This window comes from Trichosurus vulpecula, chromosome 5 (genome assembly GCF_011100635.1).
Source record: "Trichosurus vulpecula isolate mTriVul1 chromosome 5, mTriVul1.pri, whole genome shotgun sequence".
Taxonomy (NCBI): Eukaryota; Metazoa; Chordata; class Mammalia; order Diprotodontia; family Phalangeridae; genus Trichosurus; species Trichosurus vulpecula.
This window is the reverse complement of record NC_050577.1, coordinates 278,554,493-278,571,812: the sequence shown is the minus strand read 5'-3', so window position 1 is coordinate 278,571,812 and position 17,320 is coordinate 278,554,493. Positions and strand designations below refer to the sequence as shown.

Genomic DNA, 17,320 nt, shown 5'->3' with positions numbered 1-17,320 from the left:
AGTAGTCATGTTTCAGGTTTCTGACAAAGCCCAGTAAGCCACACTGTGTCTCATTGCCCACCTGCTGAGGAAGCCCTCCTTCCTTCGCTGGAGGCTGAAAAAGAAATAACATGGAGGCCAAATGAGGAGCCCCAAACCAAGGGAGCCAATGATCAGTGGCAAGAATAAAGATGTCTGGTTAAATTTGTTCTATTTGTTCTATTTCGCCCTAGAATATGAAACTAGAAGCCACGGGTAGAAGCTAGAGGGAAGCAGATTTTGGCTCAATATAAAGGAACAACTTTTTAACAACTAGGGCTCTGTAAAAGTGGAATGGGCTACTTTGGGAGGCAGTGAGTTCCCTATTACAGTGGGATCCTCAACTGGCAGCTGGATGATCACTTGTCAAGGATGTTATAGATGGGATTTTGTTCAAGTACAGGTTGGACTAGATGTTTAAGGACAATCAATGAACAAACGTTTGTTAAATTGGAGTCAGGAAGACCTGAGTTCAAATGCAGCCTACCTGTGTAACGCTGGGCAAGTCACTAAAACTCTTGGTACCTCAGTTTCCTCATCTGTGAAAATGGGGATAATAATAGCACCTACCTCTCATAGTCACTATGAGGATCGAATGAGGTATTTGAAAAGCATTTGCAAGCCTTACAGTCTTATGTAACAGCTAGTTCTTAGTACTATTACCAATAACAATAATAATAAATGTAAGATAATTTTCAGATGGAGGCAACTGGGAGAATAGGAAAGATGTCATGTGGAAGGGGATCTCCTTAAACTAAGGCTCAGTAGAGACTAGGAATTCTAAGAGGTGAAAGTGAGGAGGGAATGCTTTCCAAATATGTAGAAGAGTCAGTGCCAAGGCATAGACATAGATTCCTTCCATCTCTTAAGTTTTGTTGACTTTTTGACTGGACTACAGTGGTGTAATATCAATTACGTTGGGTGTGTTTGAGTCTTATTAGGTGCTAAACACCAGGCCCCAACCCCTATCTATTAGGTGCTAAGCCTGTGTGGGCATGAAGCCCTCAGGGTCCTAAGGGGAGTTGTTAAGACCAGAGCAAATAGTGGGAGCCTGAGTTCTGGTGACTCAGATGATGTTTGATGATGGATAAAGAGTGTATAAAAAGAGAGAACAGAGCTATTTGCTTAGGGCTTTCACTCTTGAAGGTGTGTTGATATGGAGACCCTGGGCAGCTGTAGTTAAGAGCCCTCCAGCTCGTAAACCCGGATGATGGGTTAAACCATGGTAACTATGCATTGAGATTTGAATCAGACAAGGTCTGTCTGTTGATGTTTGTAATTTGTATTTGCTCTGAAGTTCAGGGTGCTGGCTTTTTCCCCTGAACTAAGTGAATGGTATTTGTATGCTGTATTAAAGTAAGATTGTTAACCCCTTAACGTTGCTTTCCTTAGTAAAGCAGATCAAAAGAACCTGTGTTGGCAGCTTTCTGTGTGCTGGTTGTTGGTGGGTCTTACACCCCCTCAGCAGCTGCTAGCAGATTGCTGAAACAAGTGGATGAGGTAGAAAAAGGATTATGGTCAGAGAAGGAAGAAGAGAAATGAAAGAGGGAGAGAAGGAAGGAAGGAAGTATTTATTAAATGCGTACTATGTACCAGTAACTGTGCTAAGTGCTTTACAAATATTATTTTTTTATCCTTACAACAACCCTGGGAGGTAGGTGCTATTAGTATCCACATTTGACAGCTGAGGAAACTGAGATAGACAGAGGCTAAATGCTTTGCCCACAAAAATATAGAATGAAACAAATTTCCAGCCCAAGACAACTTAGAAGGTCAGCAGGAACGACCTGTTGCACCAGGGTGAGAAAGGAGCGCAAGGAATATATATATATATATATATATACACATATATATATATATATATGTATACACACACACACACACACACATATATATATACACATAGGCACAGGGTGAGTTGAATATGAAGGGATGATATCTAAAAAGTAAAATAAAATTAAGGGATGAGGGAGGAATATATTGAGAGAAGGAGAAAGGGAGAGATAGAATGGGATAAATTATCTCACATAAAAGTGGCAAGAAAAAGCAGTTCTGTTGGAAGGGAAGAAGGGGCAAGTGAGGGGGAATGACTGAATCTTGCTCTCATCGGATTTGACTTGAGGAGGGAATAGCATACACACTCAGTTGGGTATCTTACCCCACAGGAAAGTAGGGGAAAGTGATAAAAAGGGGGGTGATAGAAGGGAGGGCAGATAGGGGGAGGAGGTAATCAAAAGCAAACTGGTTAAAGGGGGCAGGATAGGACGGAGGCAAATATAGTCTTTCACCACATGATTATTGTGGAAGTGTTTTGCATCATGGTATACGTGTGGCCTATGTCGAATTGCTTGCCTTCTCAGGGAGGGTGGGTGGGAAGGGAAGAGGGGAGAGAATTTGGAACTCAAAGTTTTAAATGCAGATGCTCAAATAAAAGTTGTTTTTGAATGCAACTGGGAAATAAGACATATAGGGAAACTGTGGAAAGGAGAGAGACTGAGAGATATGGAGAGAGAAGTGCAAAGACGGGCTTCTCCACATACCACCTGGGAAGAACAGTGGAAAAGGCAGCCCACATCAGGAAAGAATATGGATGGAGCCAGGCTAGGAGAAGAGGAGGATGGTGCAGTGAATGCGCAATCCCTGCAGGGATAAGGGACCATCCTCTCCTGGGAATCAAGCACATCAGGCTGTAGAGCATAGGAGCCCAGTATCAAACTTGGGAAAAGGCCATTGGGATAGAACAGATTGGTCTCCCACAGTATTCCAGCAACTAAGTCGTCGCCTCCTCAAATTGACAGCAGAGGGTGCTATAGCCTCAGCTCAAGTTGGGAAGTGGAAGGTGGACCAGAAAGTTTTAGTCACTGCATCCTCCAGATGCCTCCACAAGCTCGGCAATGAACAGACTCATGAGAAGGAAGAAGGAAGAAAGGTGGACAGTCGGGGAGGTCTGGTTTGGGGGCAGGTGGGTGGATGGTGGGGCGGGGGCGGGAGAGAAGGTTGCCTTTGTTGCGATTTTCAGGGGCTCCTTGTTTTTTACCTGTTTGAACAAGAAAGAAAAAAAGTGGAGGTGGAGACCTTCCAATTGTGTCATTGAGGGACCAAAAGTGTCCTCAATATAGTAAAAGCTCTGCCTGGGCCCAGGAGCACAGCAAGGGGTTGGGCAGAACATCCTTCTCCCGATTATCAGTGTTGGGGAAGTGGGCAGGGAGTCCACAGGAAAAGAAACATACTCCATATACCTATGTTTAGTAGGATCCCTGGAATACTGAGCAGGCATGCGTGTGTATACACACACACACACACACACACACACACACACACACACACACATCCTCAGATAATCCCTCTTCATTAATGAGGCTATTGGTAATAGGGGACTCCTGGCACTCAAGTAGAAGGGTACAACTGGCAAGGTGGCCCCATTCTTCTTACCCCTAAAGGGATAAAATATTTCTGAGTTGGACCAAATGACCTTGGAGGTCTTTCTAACTCAGGTTCTATTCTACGATTTGGCTTTATGGTTATTACAGGAATCTTTGCTTAGGCCCACAGAGTCCAGGCCCATGAATTCCTGCTTCCTTTCTCGACTGTAGATGTCATCAGAAGAAAGCACATTGGGTTCTGAGACACATCCCAGACTGAAAATGGCTCCCAGGATGTTAGGCAGTTTCCCCTTCACATCCAGAATCTAAAGGTTCCTGTCCAAAACCAACCAGAAATGACCCTGAAACTCAGTATACCATATCAGCCTAGAAACCCCCTCCCCTCCATCCATGGTCTTAAACATCTCCAGGCAGAGCCTTACTCCAGTATGTTGAGTGTGCATGGGATTTCTAAAAGAGGCATGTGAGACATGGTATTTTGAAGTCTGCCCCCTGACTTTTTCCCCTTTGGTGTTTAAGTGAACTCCAGAGAGAGAAGTGGCTCTCACTCTAGGGATAAAGATCACCTTGCCTTTGTCCCCTGGTTCTGATCTGTCCTGAGGGCTTAGAGTGCTTCAGTGCAGGCAGTTCCTTTTCCCCCTGAGCTTTCCCTAGGCCTGGACAGTTCATGCTGAGGCCTGGCTAGGGAAGAGGGACAAAGGGAATGGGGAAAAGAAGGCAGGCAGCAGAGGCCAGAGCTCCCAGCCAATTAATTTCATGCCTGGTAACTGTAAGAACCTGTCATCTCCACCCACCTGCATGAGAAATTAAGGCCACAGAACAACGTTTTTGGAAGGAAACCCATAGGCTTGGTCTGGTTTTTATGAATGTTCCCTAAGGAGTCAGAGATGGCTATACCAAAATGGTTTCTTCCCTCATTTTCCAAAGTGTTTGGGTGATCTGTCAATCTTATTTCAACTGGTTCCTTGTCCAGGGGATGCCCCTTGGGCTGCAACTGTCTACCAGCACGAGAATCTTCAAGTCACTTGACTATCTCACCAGAGACCCCTAGTCCATCTAGGGAAGAGGCAACAAGAGGATTGGGGAACCTGGATGGGACTTACCGGTTTTTTCCTTAGTCCCCTCATCACTCTCCGATGCCCCCAAAAGGGTGAAAATTATTCCAGTTTGGGAATTCACACCCACTGCAGTCACTACTATCCGGCCAGACCCTTCCATCACATGGGTCCCTGGAAAGAGTGAAAGAAGGTGGTATTTCTGTACTCCCAGCCTTGCTCTATGTAGCAATCTAACACTGAGACTCCACAGGATTCCCTTCGACATTCTTGCCCTTAGAGGGCAAAAATAAGCTAATCCCAGGGTCCATCTTTGGACTCCACAGGAATCTTTTTAGAAAGTGCTCAAGTCATCTTAGGACCAGAGCTTTTAAAGGGCCCTCAGAGAAGAGCCAGCTCAGTCTCTTCATCTTATGAAGGCGGGATCTGAAGTGCAGGGAAATTAAGTGACTTGCCAATGTTCACATGGGAAGTAAGCAGCCGAAGTGCGGTCTGAACTTGGGTTCTCTGGGCACTCTGCCTTCAGAGGGAATGCTTTTCAATTCACTGTTTAGGAGACTACTTGGTAGGGATATTGCAGAAGGGAGTAGCCCACAGGGCAGCTGGTATGAGAGATGACTAGATAACCTCTGCACACCCTATGAAAACTGAATCAAAGAAGCCCCATCTAAGCTGCTGGATTTGCTGAGTCCAGAGGTAGCTCAGGAGAGCAATGACTCTGAGAGCATAGGCCTGAGGTCAGGAAGACCTAAGTTCAAATCCAGCCTTAGATACTTGCTAGCTGGGTGGCCCTGGGCAAGTCTCTTAACCCTGTCTACATCCAGTTTCCTCATTTGTAAAATAGGGATAAGAATAGCACCTCCCTCCCAGAGTAGTTGTTGTCAGGATAAAATGTGATAATAATTGTAAAGACCTTAGCACAGTGCCTGGCACACAGTCAGTGCTTTTAGCTATTAATACAAAGCCATCTGTGTGCCACTATTATAGCAGTCCAAAGAAGAGGTAGAGTTAGGCCAAGGGGGACATCTTCTGTGATGAGGAAGAATGAGGGGACCATGGGGGAACGTGTGGAAAAGCCAAAGCTTCACCTGAAAGTAGCATGGGGTCTTTCTCTACGGTCTTCTCGACATGGTCAGACTCTCCAGTTAGGGCACTCTCATCAGTTTTCAGATCATTCCCTTGGATTAGGACCCCGTCTGCAGGCAACAAGTCACCTGGAGAAAAAGAGGGAAGAGGGAGGAGGAGAAAAAGGAGGATGGTAGCAAGAGACAAAAAGAGAATGTGGGACACCATGATCCTATTCTACTCTAGTGCTCCTCCCATGGAAGTACCCTGAAGGGCACTAGACAAGCAGGTACCGCAGATAAGCAGGTACCACATGGACTGACAACATCCCTGCAAAATAGTGGATAATCTCCAAAGGCTCTGGGTATTGCTATTTCTGGTGACTCCCCCCTGGGACCCAGAGAAACATGATGATTTTTCCATAGAGCACAAAGGTTGTATTACATTGCACCACAGGAAATAATCGTAGGAGAGTCTCAGACTATTCCTTTCCTAAAGGACTTAGAACTTATCTAAACTTGAACCCAGAAGCTGATAATGAAGAATATAATTTACCAGCTGCCTTCAATAGTTCTCAGACCCCTCCTCATATTAGGAGACCAAGGAGAGAACTATCTTGCCCACCAAGCAATGAAACAGAAGAGGTACAACAGGAATGGGGAATGGAGAATAGCAGACCTACAACCTGGGTGGGATCGAGGGCAAGGACATTCAAATGGTACTGACAATACTGTCAATGTCTCAGTGAAACAACTGAACCTAGGACCTAGACTACAAGAAGAAAATTTTAATTATTAAGATAATTTTAATAATTGAAATATAAAGCTGCCACATGCTGGCTTCATCATCCTTGGTGCTTCACCCCAAGTAAGGTTTTGATTCACCCTGTTCCATTCTACTCCTCTCTCCCTGCTCCAACTCTCCAATTGTGGTAACCTCGCCAAGCCATATCCTTGTAGTATCCCAGGATCTCTACCTGCTTCCCCAATTAAAATGGGGTACAGAAATTACTAGTGTTGGCTATAGAGAACAGAAACCTGTCCACAAAGTAGGGAGGCTGGGACGGGTACCTACAGCATGGGATTCTCACCATATTTGATCTGGGCGATATCTCCAACCACAATCTCAAACACAGGCAACTGGATGACCTGACCCTTGCGGATAACCGTGAACTTCTGTTCCTGCTCAATCCGGCTCTGTAGGCCCCGGAACTGCTTCTCCTTGCTCCAGTCATTAAAGGCCGTCACCAATACCACAATGATGACCGAAAACAGGATAGCTACCCCTTCGATCCAGCCAGTTTCTGCCTCCCCTTCCTCTGTGACACCAATTGTGGATTGCCCACACTCCACTTCATAAGGAGAGAGAGAAAGGAGGGAGTATCATTTAAAAGGTCCTTGCTGGCACAGTAAATGGAGTTAACGCTTTCAATAACCCTCTCTGGCAAAGGTGGGATAAGGCAGGGAGGAAGAAGGGAGGCAGACTACCAGGAAGAGGAACCACCACTGCTGAGAAAACCAGGCTTAGGTATGCACTCTTCACCTGCACCACCACAGTATTAACCTGAAAGGAGCCAGAGACTCAATAGTTGAGACTGTGTGCCTATGAAAATGACAGGCAAGTCACATGTAAATCACCACCTGAGTCCAAAGGGGTCAGATTACTTCTGCCCAACAGGCTCAGCAACTTCCCATGATGCCAAGCACTTGGGCTTGCACTTTGCGGAGCAGGGCTTTGGGGGATTGGCAATATTCTATTTGTCACTAGACATGAAGGATGAGACCTAGAGAGGAATGCTATGGTAGAAATGGACCTCACTGGGTACTGGACAAAATATCCAAATGCAGTCTGAATTAATTAGCCCTGTCCCTCAACTAATCATTCTGGGTAGATGGGAAAAACATCTAAGCGGAGATAGTTTATCAATAACCAATATCAAATGCCTACTGCTAGGACTGAACTAGGATTTTGCCCAGTTCCAAGACACTCACCCTCATTTTCATCACCAGGAGGTCGGTAGAAGGATAGGCCCAGGGAGACGATTGCTGCCACCTCCAAGATTATGAGTGTAACATCTTGTAGAGCCTCCCACACTAATTCCAAAAAGGTCTTGGGCTTTTTAGGGGGGATGAAGTTTTCTCCAAACACCTGCTTACGTCTCTCCAGATCTGCAGGGTTCCCAGACAGTCCTGAAGAGAGGAAAGGGGGTAGTGAAAGAAGAAATAAAGATGTTAGAAGGAACTCTAAGAAAACAAAAGGCTCTACCTTCCCCAAATACCCCCAACCACCTCTCTTCCTTGACCTGTACAAATTACACATCCACTGGGTAGAAAGATTCTTCAAGAAGTCAGCTCGTTTATAGCCTATTTCCACTCAGACAAAGGTGCCAAGAATAGGCAAGGCCTACCCTTCTTGTTTTGGATAGAGCCAAATTAAAATTAATAACGTCTTAGGGGTTTCATTAGCACTTTCCAAAGGTGTAATATCCAAACAGAGGTACTGCAGCATCATGGGAAACTGGCCTCAGAGTCCTCTATCCATTCTGGCCATGTGACCCTAAAGAAAATATTTACCTTCAGTGCTCCCAGGCAACTCTTTTGGACCAAGTTGCTGAACAAGTGCTGATCTGTATTGGTAGAAGGTGCTTATTTAATCAATTAAGTCACAGTTGAAAAACTCCAAATTATCCTTTGGCTGCATCTTCTCCCATGTCCACCCTGAAAACTCTTAGCAGAAACCCAAAAGTCACAAGAAGCAGGGGGGATATGTTCTCATTCTCAGCCTAGGGTTGCTTCTACTAGACTTCCTGTCCAATGGACAGGAGGATATTAGACGTTCTGGCATCTAAGGTTCTAATTCTGGTCTTTTCTCTCCTCACAGTGGCCCCCCTCCCATCTTTCGAGAAAATCACTGGGATCATTTAGTCAGAAGGGAAAAAAGGAGCAAAGGAAGGAAGAAGAGGTGGTTTGGGGTTGGAAGCATCCAGGCAATTTCCTGAGGCCAGATAGCCAAAAGACAGACATCCTCAGTCACTCTTCCCAATGTCAACAGCCCCAATGCCAAGATGAAGGGTGGAGGGGGTGTCAGAATTTAACACGGCAATTAATGCCAGTTGGTGTCCATCAGTTTGTTTATATGCCACAGCAAATTAGTCAAAAATTTGGTACTTAAGACTGCTAGATACAGTCCTTTACAGTCTCCGTGAAGCTGAGGCTGGGTCTCCAAGACAGCAATGGAGCACACTGGAGAGAACCCCAGCGTGGGCTGAAGTCCGAGTAACTGTGGCCAGTCGGGAGGTGTTGGTAAAGGCCTCTGGAGGGAGATAAGGGGCAATGGTGGTAGTTTATACCTGACCAGCTGCACTAAGGGCTATTCTACAAAGATGGAGGTGGAGGAATAGCTGAACATTTCCACTGAGACAAGAATCAAAGGAAACGGTCTTAAATTTGACCTAAATACCTCCTGCTAAAGCTTGAGGAAGAACTTTGAGATGGGCATTTGCAAAAATGTCAACTGAACTACAAAAACTCTAAAACACAAAAGACAAACAAATTTAAAAATAAACCAGCCAAAGTAGGATAGACATACAACTAGACTGCAGCTGGAGGCAAAGCTCTAACAGCAAACATGAGGAATTTAGGATCTGAGAGTACTTTTAAGTAGTCCATGCTTGGTCTTCAGGGTGTAGAACAGACAAACAACGCATAAATTAGGGAAGAAAAACCCCAAAACCGCTCCATAAAGGGAGGATACTTCTTGCTGTGTGAACCTGGGCAAGTCACCTAACTCTGTCTCAGTTTCTTTATCTGTAAAATGGGGATGGTAATAGAACTTATCTTACAGAGTTGTGAGGATTAAATGAAATAACATAGATGAAGTACTATATAAATACTATCATTATTATTACTATCATTACTTATCATAAACTAGATTAAATTCAATTTAGTTCTAGGACATGAAGCTGGTGCCAAGAAAAGTTAATAATAATAATAATTGCCAACAATAACAGTAGCTAACATTTCTTTATCTTTAAGGTTTGCAGACATGATCACATTTTATCCTCATAATAACTCAATAGAAATGCTAGCTATTATTATAAATTCTTTATTTCCTCAGGTCAAAAAGCATGGGCAGAGTGGCATTTGACTCACGTGATAAAAGGAGAACTTGGGGGTTTCCTAAAAGGCTCCCTGTCTCCCGCAGCCTGAGGGGGTCCATTTCCCAGTCGGAAAAGAGGATGCTCAGGGAAGAGACAGTATTGCCAGGGGGCAGAGCCCAGTTGGATCTCTCCAAGGGAGCCCTGAAAATGGTAGGACTCTGCCAAGAAAATTAAGGGATTTGGAGCCTTTCTGATAAGCTGAGACGCTCCTTAACATGTAGGGCTCCCAGGATAAAGGGAAGTGAGTAACACTCACAGATAAGTTTGAACAGACCACCAAGGATAACCAGAATGCCAGGCACTGGGAGGTACTCTAGGGATAGCCCCATTGCCCTGGAGGGATGAAGTCCAGGGTCATCCACTGTCCTAAGCCCACCTGAGCTGGTCTTGATTGTAAATGTGAAGCCGTAAGACAGGAAAGAGAATCTAGCTACCCTCAGAGTGGCCCCAGAAGAAACTTAAGGGAAATTGATCCCATCAGAATTCCCCCTCATAGGAGAAGAGAACAACATACTGACTTGTTTTTCATGGTTTTCTCGCATCCTTCTCATTTCTCTTCCCAATTTTTCCTCTACTTCTCTAACTTGCTTTTCCAATTCCTTTTTGAGTTCTTCTATGGCCTGGGACCAGTTCATGTTTTTCTTGGAGGCTTTTGTTGTAGGCTCTATGACTTTGTTGTCTTCTTTAGGCTGTATGTTTTGGTCTTCTTTGTCACCAAAGAAAGAATCCGAAGTCTGAGACTGAATCTGGGGGCGTTTTCGCTGCCTGGCCATATTCCCAACCAACTAACTTGACCCTTGAGTTTTTCAGTGGGGTATGACTGCTTGTAGACTAACGAGTTCTATGTTCCACGTTTGGGGGGGAGGTGCCAGCTCTGTCAGACCCGCACTACTCCTTCCCCAAGAACCCCCAGCCTGGGCTGGGCTTAGATCTTCAGCAGGCTGTTGCACTCCTGCTCTGTTCCGCCACTTAATTCCTCCCACCAGGTGGGCCTGGGGCCAGAAGCAGCAGCAACTGTAGCTGCCCCACCTCCGCTGCCCCAGGGGCTGGAAGCCGAACAGCGAACTCCTTCCACTCCCGCAGCTTTTCCCACTAACCTTCTCCGCAGTCTTTGGTGTTTGTGGGTCGAGGGGTCTGGTAACTGCCGCAGCTCACATATTCAGGGCGCTAGGGGCCCCATCCGCCCGACTCCAAGTTTGGTTGTTCCATGCCGCTCAGGCTGGGCTCTGCTCCACTCCGTACCCAGCTCCCAGCTCCCAGCTCCGAGCTCCGTGTGGGATAGACCTCACCCAGAGACCATCCAGGCTGTCCTGGGCTGGAGCCCTGCTTCCCTCTGCTGTTCTGTGGGTTCTGCCGTTCTAGAATTGGTTCAGAGCCATTTTTTATAGGTTTTTGGAGGGACTCTGTGTGGAGCTCACTCTAGTCCCTGCTTACCAGCCGCCATCTTCTCTTACTTTTTTTTTGATAGCAGGATTTCATCTTTATTCATACTTACCATTTTGTAAAGGAGGATGAAGTATTTGTCCCTTAACTTGGTGTTTGAGGAGACAGTGGCTTCGTATTGTCAACCTGAAAGTTTGTTAAAGGAGGAAAACAGAGCTGGGCAATAGAAAACTTTATATTACTTCATTTATTTCCTTAAAGTTAGCAGACATACATATATGCGGCCAGACAAAGTCTGACTGCCTGAACAAAGAAATGAGAAGGCTTAAATACATTATTTTAGTCCCAACTTGGCAAGCCTGTGTTACTTCAGTCTTATGATCCCCATGTATGTTTAACCATGATACAAGAAAAAAGGATTTTTCCTTAATGGAATAGTTGTAAATACAATAAGATAAGAGAGTTGACAAAGTGTCAATTGAAATTACAACCCAGGCTCTCTGTGTTTAATTTACCATTAACATTCCATAACATAATATATGCCCATAAAATATTAAGATAAGCAAAAGTCACATTATTCAGGATTGTGTCTGGGGTTAAGGTCTCATCCTTAATGGCCAAAGGCAGAGGAAAGAATGCTCTTAAGTCAGCCTGATCTGGCCTTGTTGACTTAGGAAGAGGTATTTTTTAATTTTACTCACGGAACAAAGAAGCTTGGGTTCAGCTGGTTGATCAGTTCAGGCTCTGGCCATTATTGAAAGTGACAAAAATGATATTAAATGATATTAATGATCATCATTTCCTCCTTTTGGTCAAAAGTAAGCTGAAAGCTTTGCCTATAGACCAAACAAGATATGGAAAAAGTTCTATCTTCCTCAGGAGCAAAGTTCTAAAAATCTTTATCTAGGTGGATTCAGGTTTTTTTCCCCTGTGGTTGGACATCCCCAGAGATGGGGCATTAATTGTAAATTAATTGTAAACAAGCAGAGGGAGCAAGTTGCAAGGGGAATCAGGGTAGGGACCATAATGGGAAAGATAGAGCAACTAAGTAAAATAAGCTAAAGATACCAGAGATACAGGTAACCAGTCTTGGGAATGCAAAGGGACTTAGGTAGGGAAAGAGCAGTTCTTTGTTCAGGTTCTGGTCCGGATTCTTGGGGAAAACCTGCCTACTTCTGATGTCGTCCCCTTCAGGCCCCTTTGAAACTGAAGGGCAAGGTCTCCTATGGGCTCAGATGTCCACTCGGGAGCAAGGACAATCTTTAGACGTGACAGAGGGTTCAAGGAGTCCATATCCAGAAGTTGGCAGCTATACGAGTAGTCAGACCTGACAGGGCCTCCTAGAACACATATGATTTGATAACTGACAGAAAACAGCACCACATAGCTCCCAGCCATGCAGGGCTAAGTTCAAACAGTGCAATAAATGGTTCCATATCCAAGCCACACAGGGCTGAGTTTAAATAAATACAATAAAGTTTTTCTCACAATTCACAAAATTGCACAATTACATTAAGTCAGGTACAGACCAAACCACTTAGATGGTTCACAATAGACTGGTATTTAGAGGGGGAAATTTGCATGTCACATGTCTTATATTTACACACTAGATAACCAAGAAAACTTAAACACAAACCATACAAAGTAATGCAATCATTATTAACAACGTTTACCAACATTAAATTCCTTGTATCTCAGTTACCTATTCCCAATGTCCATTCAAGCGGCACTTTTTGAATTCCAAATGCCTGCTGTAGTTCTCTGGTCCCTAGATATCCTGTCTTTGACAAAATGGTATTTTTCTTAAGACAGTTCTAAAAGAGAGTTCTGCTTCTCTGGTTCAGATCTACAAATTCCCAGATAATTCTTAATATAACTCAGTACAATCACTTAAATTTGGTTCTCCATTTTTGAAACTACAGAGTATTTCAGTTTATGCGTTATTTGCTGTTTCTGTCCTTACCTAAATCTTGTATCTGCTGGTGTAAAATGTGAAGGTCCAACCATAAATTGAACTCATCTTCCTTTTAAAATTATCAGACAAATACTTTAATAAAGGAAATATAGTTTCACTATCTTATACAATTTTTGTGCAAAAATCTAAATTTATGATCTTATTATTACCACAACATATTAATAGCCTGAATTTTCATGATAGATAAATTTTGGAGCCAATCATACACATCTGTATATAATTCTTAGAAGAATCAATCTGATCCTATTGTTTTCTCAAAATTTGCTATCCTTTTTTCCTTAGACATGTATCACATTACATCTTTGTCTTATTACTTGGCCTAATCGTTTCCTCCTTTTGGAGGATGTTATCTCCACATTATTTTAATTCTTATTTGGCCATGAACATAGGTTAAAATTGTAAGCTATTCATTCCTGAATCCTATTATAATAACTCAGAGACATTCCAATATCCATGTATTACCTAATAGATTTAGCATTGCGCTTACAAAACTTCTTGATAATATAAATTTGCTATGAAAGAAAAGAAGGACAATGCCATATATCCTAACAGAAGGAAAGAACTTCCTTAGCTCTGTTTGATTCCAGGCATGTGTCACATCTGATAGCCAATCATATAGTCACTAGATGTTGAAAGCAAGGCTTAGGAGTAATTTTTCCTTTTCAGAAAGGAAATAGCAAATTGGGAAACAGAGTCAGGAAGATCCTACCTAGGCTGTGGTCCAAGATCATCTTCAAAACTCTTCCCAGGCACACACACACCTTTAGAAGTTTTCAGCCTCTAGTGCATGCCATTCTACTATTGGCTTTATGTCCATAATCAGAGCTTAAAACAATAGTAAATTGAAGTCCCATAAAGTCTTAAATAGCGAATAAAAATCCTTCATATAGGAATGTCCCAAATTTCATTGAGCATTAACTATCAAATCAAGCTACATAACTTTTCTGTCTTCTAAAATACTTCCTCACACTCTCTCAACTTACTTAAATCATCTGGAAATGGATCCAGAACAACATTTTAGGGAGATGGGAGGGACTAATCTCCATTTTGTTCCTAAACCTTCTTATCTGCCTTTCATATTTCCAATCAAACCTTTATTTATCTTTCCAAATCTCTCAAACCCATTATTTAGCCTTCCTTTACATTTCAAGCATAAGACAAAATAGCTCATAAGTTAGTACTGTTTACTGACATAACTGTCTGTACTGGAATCCCATTCCAGCTTAAACAAAACAAAGAGGTTAATGCCTAACCCCACAGGTGGATGGATTTATGTCCCTGTCTACTCATTCTGGAGGAAAGGGACACTTCAGGAATTAAATCTTGTACACATATGATGGGCTCTAACTCTTGCTTAGGCCATGGAATGACTACAAATTCAGAGTAGGCCTTCTGAAAACCACAAAAAGATTTTTTAAAATATTCCCTCTAAAAGTGTTTCCCCTTTTGAAACTGTTTTAAAATTTTTCCTGATGTTAAAAGGAATAGTTACTAAACTTTTCCAAAGAAAATTATTTGGAAAGTTTAAAAATGATAGAAATCTCTTTCTTTCTCCTTAAAGCAAAAACCTTTAAACACTGGAATTCATTAACTAAGTTGGTGCAAAATGTCCTCATTCTCAAAGTATTATACAGAATTCCTAGATATCATAAAGTTCCTTAGTCAAAAGGATGTTGTAATGGGGAGGACACTTAATTTCTATAAGTTAAAAGGAACATACCCAAATTAAATTAGCCTTATCACAATAACAAAGTTTACTAAGCCTTTCTTTAGATGAAACAAGCTTGAAAATCACACCCCTATTTTTCTGCACTATTCTTAATCTAACATCTTAATATAGCAGAAGAGGAGTTGCTTTTTTTTAACAATATTGCTGATACATCTGTTTGCCAAATTACACAATTTAGAAATGTAACAATGCCCTAAACATAATTATGCATTTTAAAACTTGAAACAACCCATTATCAATTTAGGTGAATGCATTTCTAAATCTCCTTGCACAGAGAATCATTCATCTTATTATTAATATGTTGAAGTTATAACTTTAAAAAGCCACATATATTCTCATGATAGACAAGATTTCACATGGAATGTCTGTACTCATAGTAAATATCAGTATTATTAATTATTATTTGTTATAACCAAATATAACAGTCCCAAATCATCAAATTTCTACCACATCCTTTTAAAAACCAAATTCACACATATGAAAGTCAGATTAAATTCGCTATAATATCATTTCTATCCCACCATGGTCTTCTCAAATTTTGCAATCTATGAGAATTTTAGAAATACAATATAATTTTAGAAATACAGAAATATATTTCAGATGACATCAATTGCATTTCCAGGTTATTACATATGGAAATTATTCAACTTATTACTTTGGGTATTTAAAAACCACTTAAAAGTTAACAATTACATTTTAAAAAATGTTTCTAACATATATGCCAGTCATGATGTTAAGTATTTTGAAATCATTACATCATTTTGATCCCATAACAACAACCATTATTATTTTTCCCTTTACTAATCAGGAAACAGGTCAAACAGAGATAAAATACGGTTTTGCAACTGGAACACAGAATTGTGGAGTTTACCAAGAGCAGAGGCTGATTTCTCAGTGAAGACAATTCTTGGAGGTAGAGCTTAGGGAATGCCAGTCACAGGCTTGATCCCTCCACCTTTCCCTTCCCCCACAACTGCAGAATTTACTGAGCCTAGGGTGGTCTGCAGCTGCTGGGACAGGATGGGCAGAATGCCCAGGACCCGGGTGACATTTCTAAGCTTTGCCAAGGGATGGGCTACAAGGTGCCCAGGGGCACAGGACTGTCAGGGTACTGACAGTCTGTGAATTTCTGCCCTTCTCCTCCTTTTACCAGGTGGGGAAGAGTGATTTAAGTTTTCCCTACTATTTTCCTGCATTCTCTTCCCTTAATCTGATCTGGGATGAGAGGAGTTTGTTTTAGCTGCTCTAACTTTTACTGTCCTGTCAGAGACAGGACAACAGTGTGAAAGATCTTAATGATTCTAACTTTTAGTCAAGTAAACTTCACCTTTGTGTTCACTCCTTAAAAACTTTTTTGCACTTAAATCTCAGGGAAAAGATTCCTTCTTAACTCTGGGGAGGGGGTGAGGTGATCAGATAAGTGATCAGGATTTCGAGGAGGTGGTTTTGGCACAAGTGAGCTCCAGGAGTGATCTACAGGCTCAGGAGTTCTCTCTCAAATTCCAACTAATCAGTTTCCAAACTTTTTAATGATTAATCCCAGAATCTGCTAAAATGTTTTAGCTCTATTTCCATTGTAATGCCAGGTTGACCAGACCAGAAATTACAAGGAAAAGAGTTTTTGTTTCCTAGCAGAACCCTTTGAAATCTCTGGCTGCCTACATTTCAAATGTCACAAGGTAATAGACTCATTTCACAGCACACACACTCACACACACGACAGACAAACTGACAATTAACAGAACAATTACAAACTGAGCTCACAATTTAATGAAAAAGAGAGGAAATTAGAGGCTTTCATGAATTGCTATTAGCACCTCTATGGTCTTTGGGGAAGCCTTCACCTTCCTGATGTTTCAGACTCTCCATAACCTACATCCACAGTGTAGCCGTCCTTTTCAAAAACAAAGACCTTAAGGGCAGCAGGAAAGGGAGAGATGGAAGAGGCAATGGCAGCACAACAAAGTTATCCATCCTCCTTAGGGCAGGTAAGGGAAAGGTGAGGAGTAAGGAAAAGGTGCCTTTATCCTCCCCGAATCAGAACTTTAAGGGAAAGGAGGCGAGGACTAGGGTGGAAAGAGTAAAGCAACAGCTAGGGCTGGAATCGTTGCAAAAGAGAGGAGAGTGAGATGGAGGGAATTACCCAATATTGGGGAAGATGCTGAAGCAGCTTTGCGGGCCTTAAGGGAAAAAGGTTCTGCCTTTTGTTCTCACTCAGCCATCTCAGCAAACCCAAGGTGAAAATATTGTCAACTCATTTTCAAAGATCGATCTACAGAGGGGTCCCAATTGATCCAGAGATTTTAATGCGAATTTGTCCCCACCCCCAGAGATAGCTTAAAGGGAATTTCAGACTTCAACCAAACTAGGGGGACTACTTTTAGGAAGCTGGGAATAGGAGGAACTTAACCCGACCTTGTCAAGGCCAAAATTCCAGGAAAAATGAATCCTGAGGCACCTGAAGCATTGGCAAGGCTGGGCTGCAGTTCTTTGTCCCAGTTCCATCAATTCCATGCAAGTCCACGGCACTGTAACTGTCAACCTGAAAGTTTG

The 17,320-nt window shown here is 42.6% G+C and overlaps 1 protein-coding gene across 1 annotated transcript in view; it reads right to left on the bottom strand.

The window, feature by feature from the left end:
* Positions 1 to 12,461, bottom strand: part of LOC118851336 (plasma membrane calcium-transporting ATPase 4-like) — a 534,859-nt gene extending 522,398 nt beyond the window's left edge. Inside the window, exons 1-9 of the mRNA XM_036760788.1 lie at positions 12,237 to 12,461; positions 8,981 to 9,050; positions 8,716 to 8,833; positions 8,095 to 8,147; positions 7,513 to 7,710; positions 6,612 to 6,872; positions 5,545 to 5,670; positions 4,505 to 4,630; positions 3,020 to 3,055 (exon numbers count right to left, since the gene is read on the bottom strand). Of these exons, the coding sequence (XP_036616683.1) occupies positions 3,020 to 3,055; positions 4,505 to 4,630; positions 5,545 to 5,670; positions 6,612 to 6,872; positions 7,513 to 7,710; positions 8,095 to 8,147; positions 8,716 to 8,833; positions 8,981 to 9,050; positions 12,237 to 12,461 (1,213 nt within the window). The remainder of the gene's footprint in view (positions 1 to 3,019; positions 3,056 to 4,504; positions 4,631 to 5,544; positions 5,671 to 6,611; positions 6,873 to 7,512; positions 7,711 to 8,094; positions 8,148 to 8,715; positions 8,834 to 8,980; positions 9,051 to 12,236) is intronic.
* Positions 12,462 to 17,320: the final 4,859 nt, after the last annotated feature.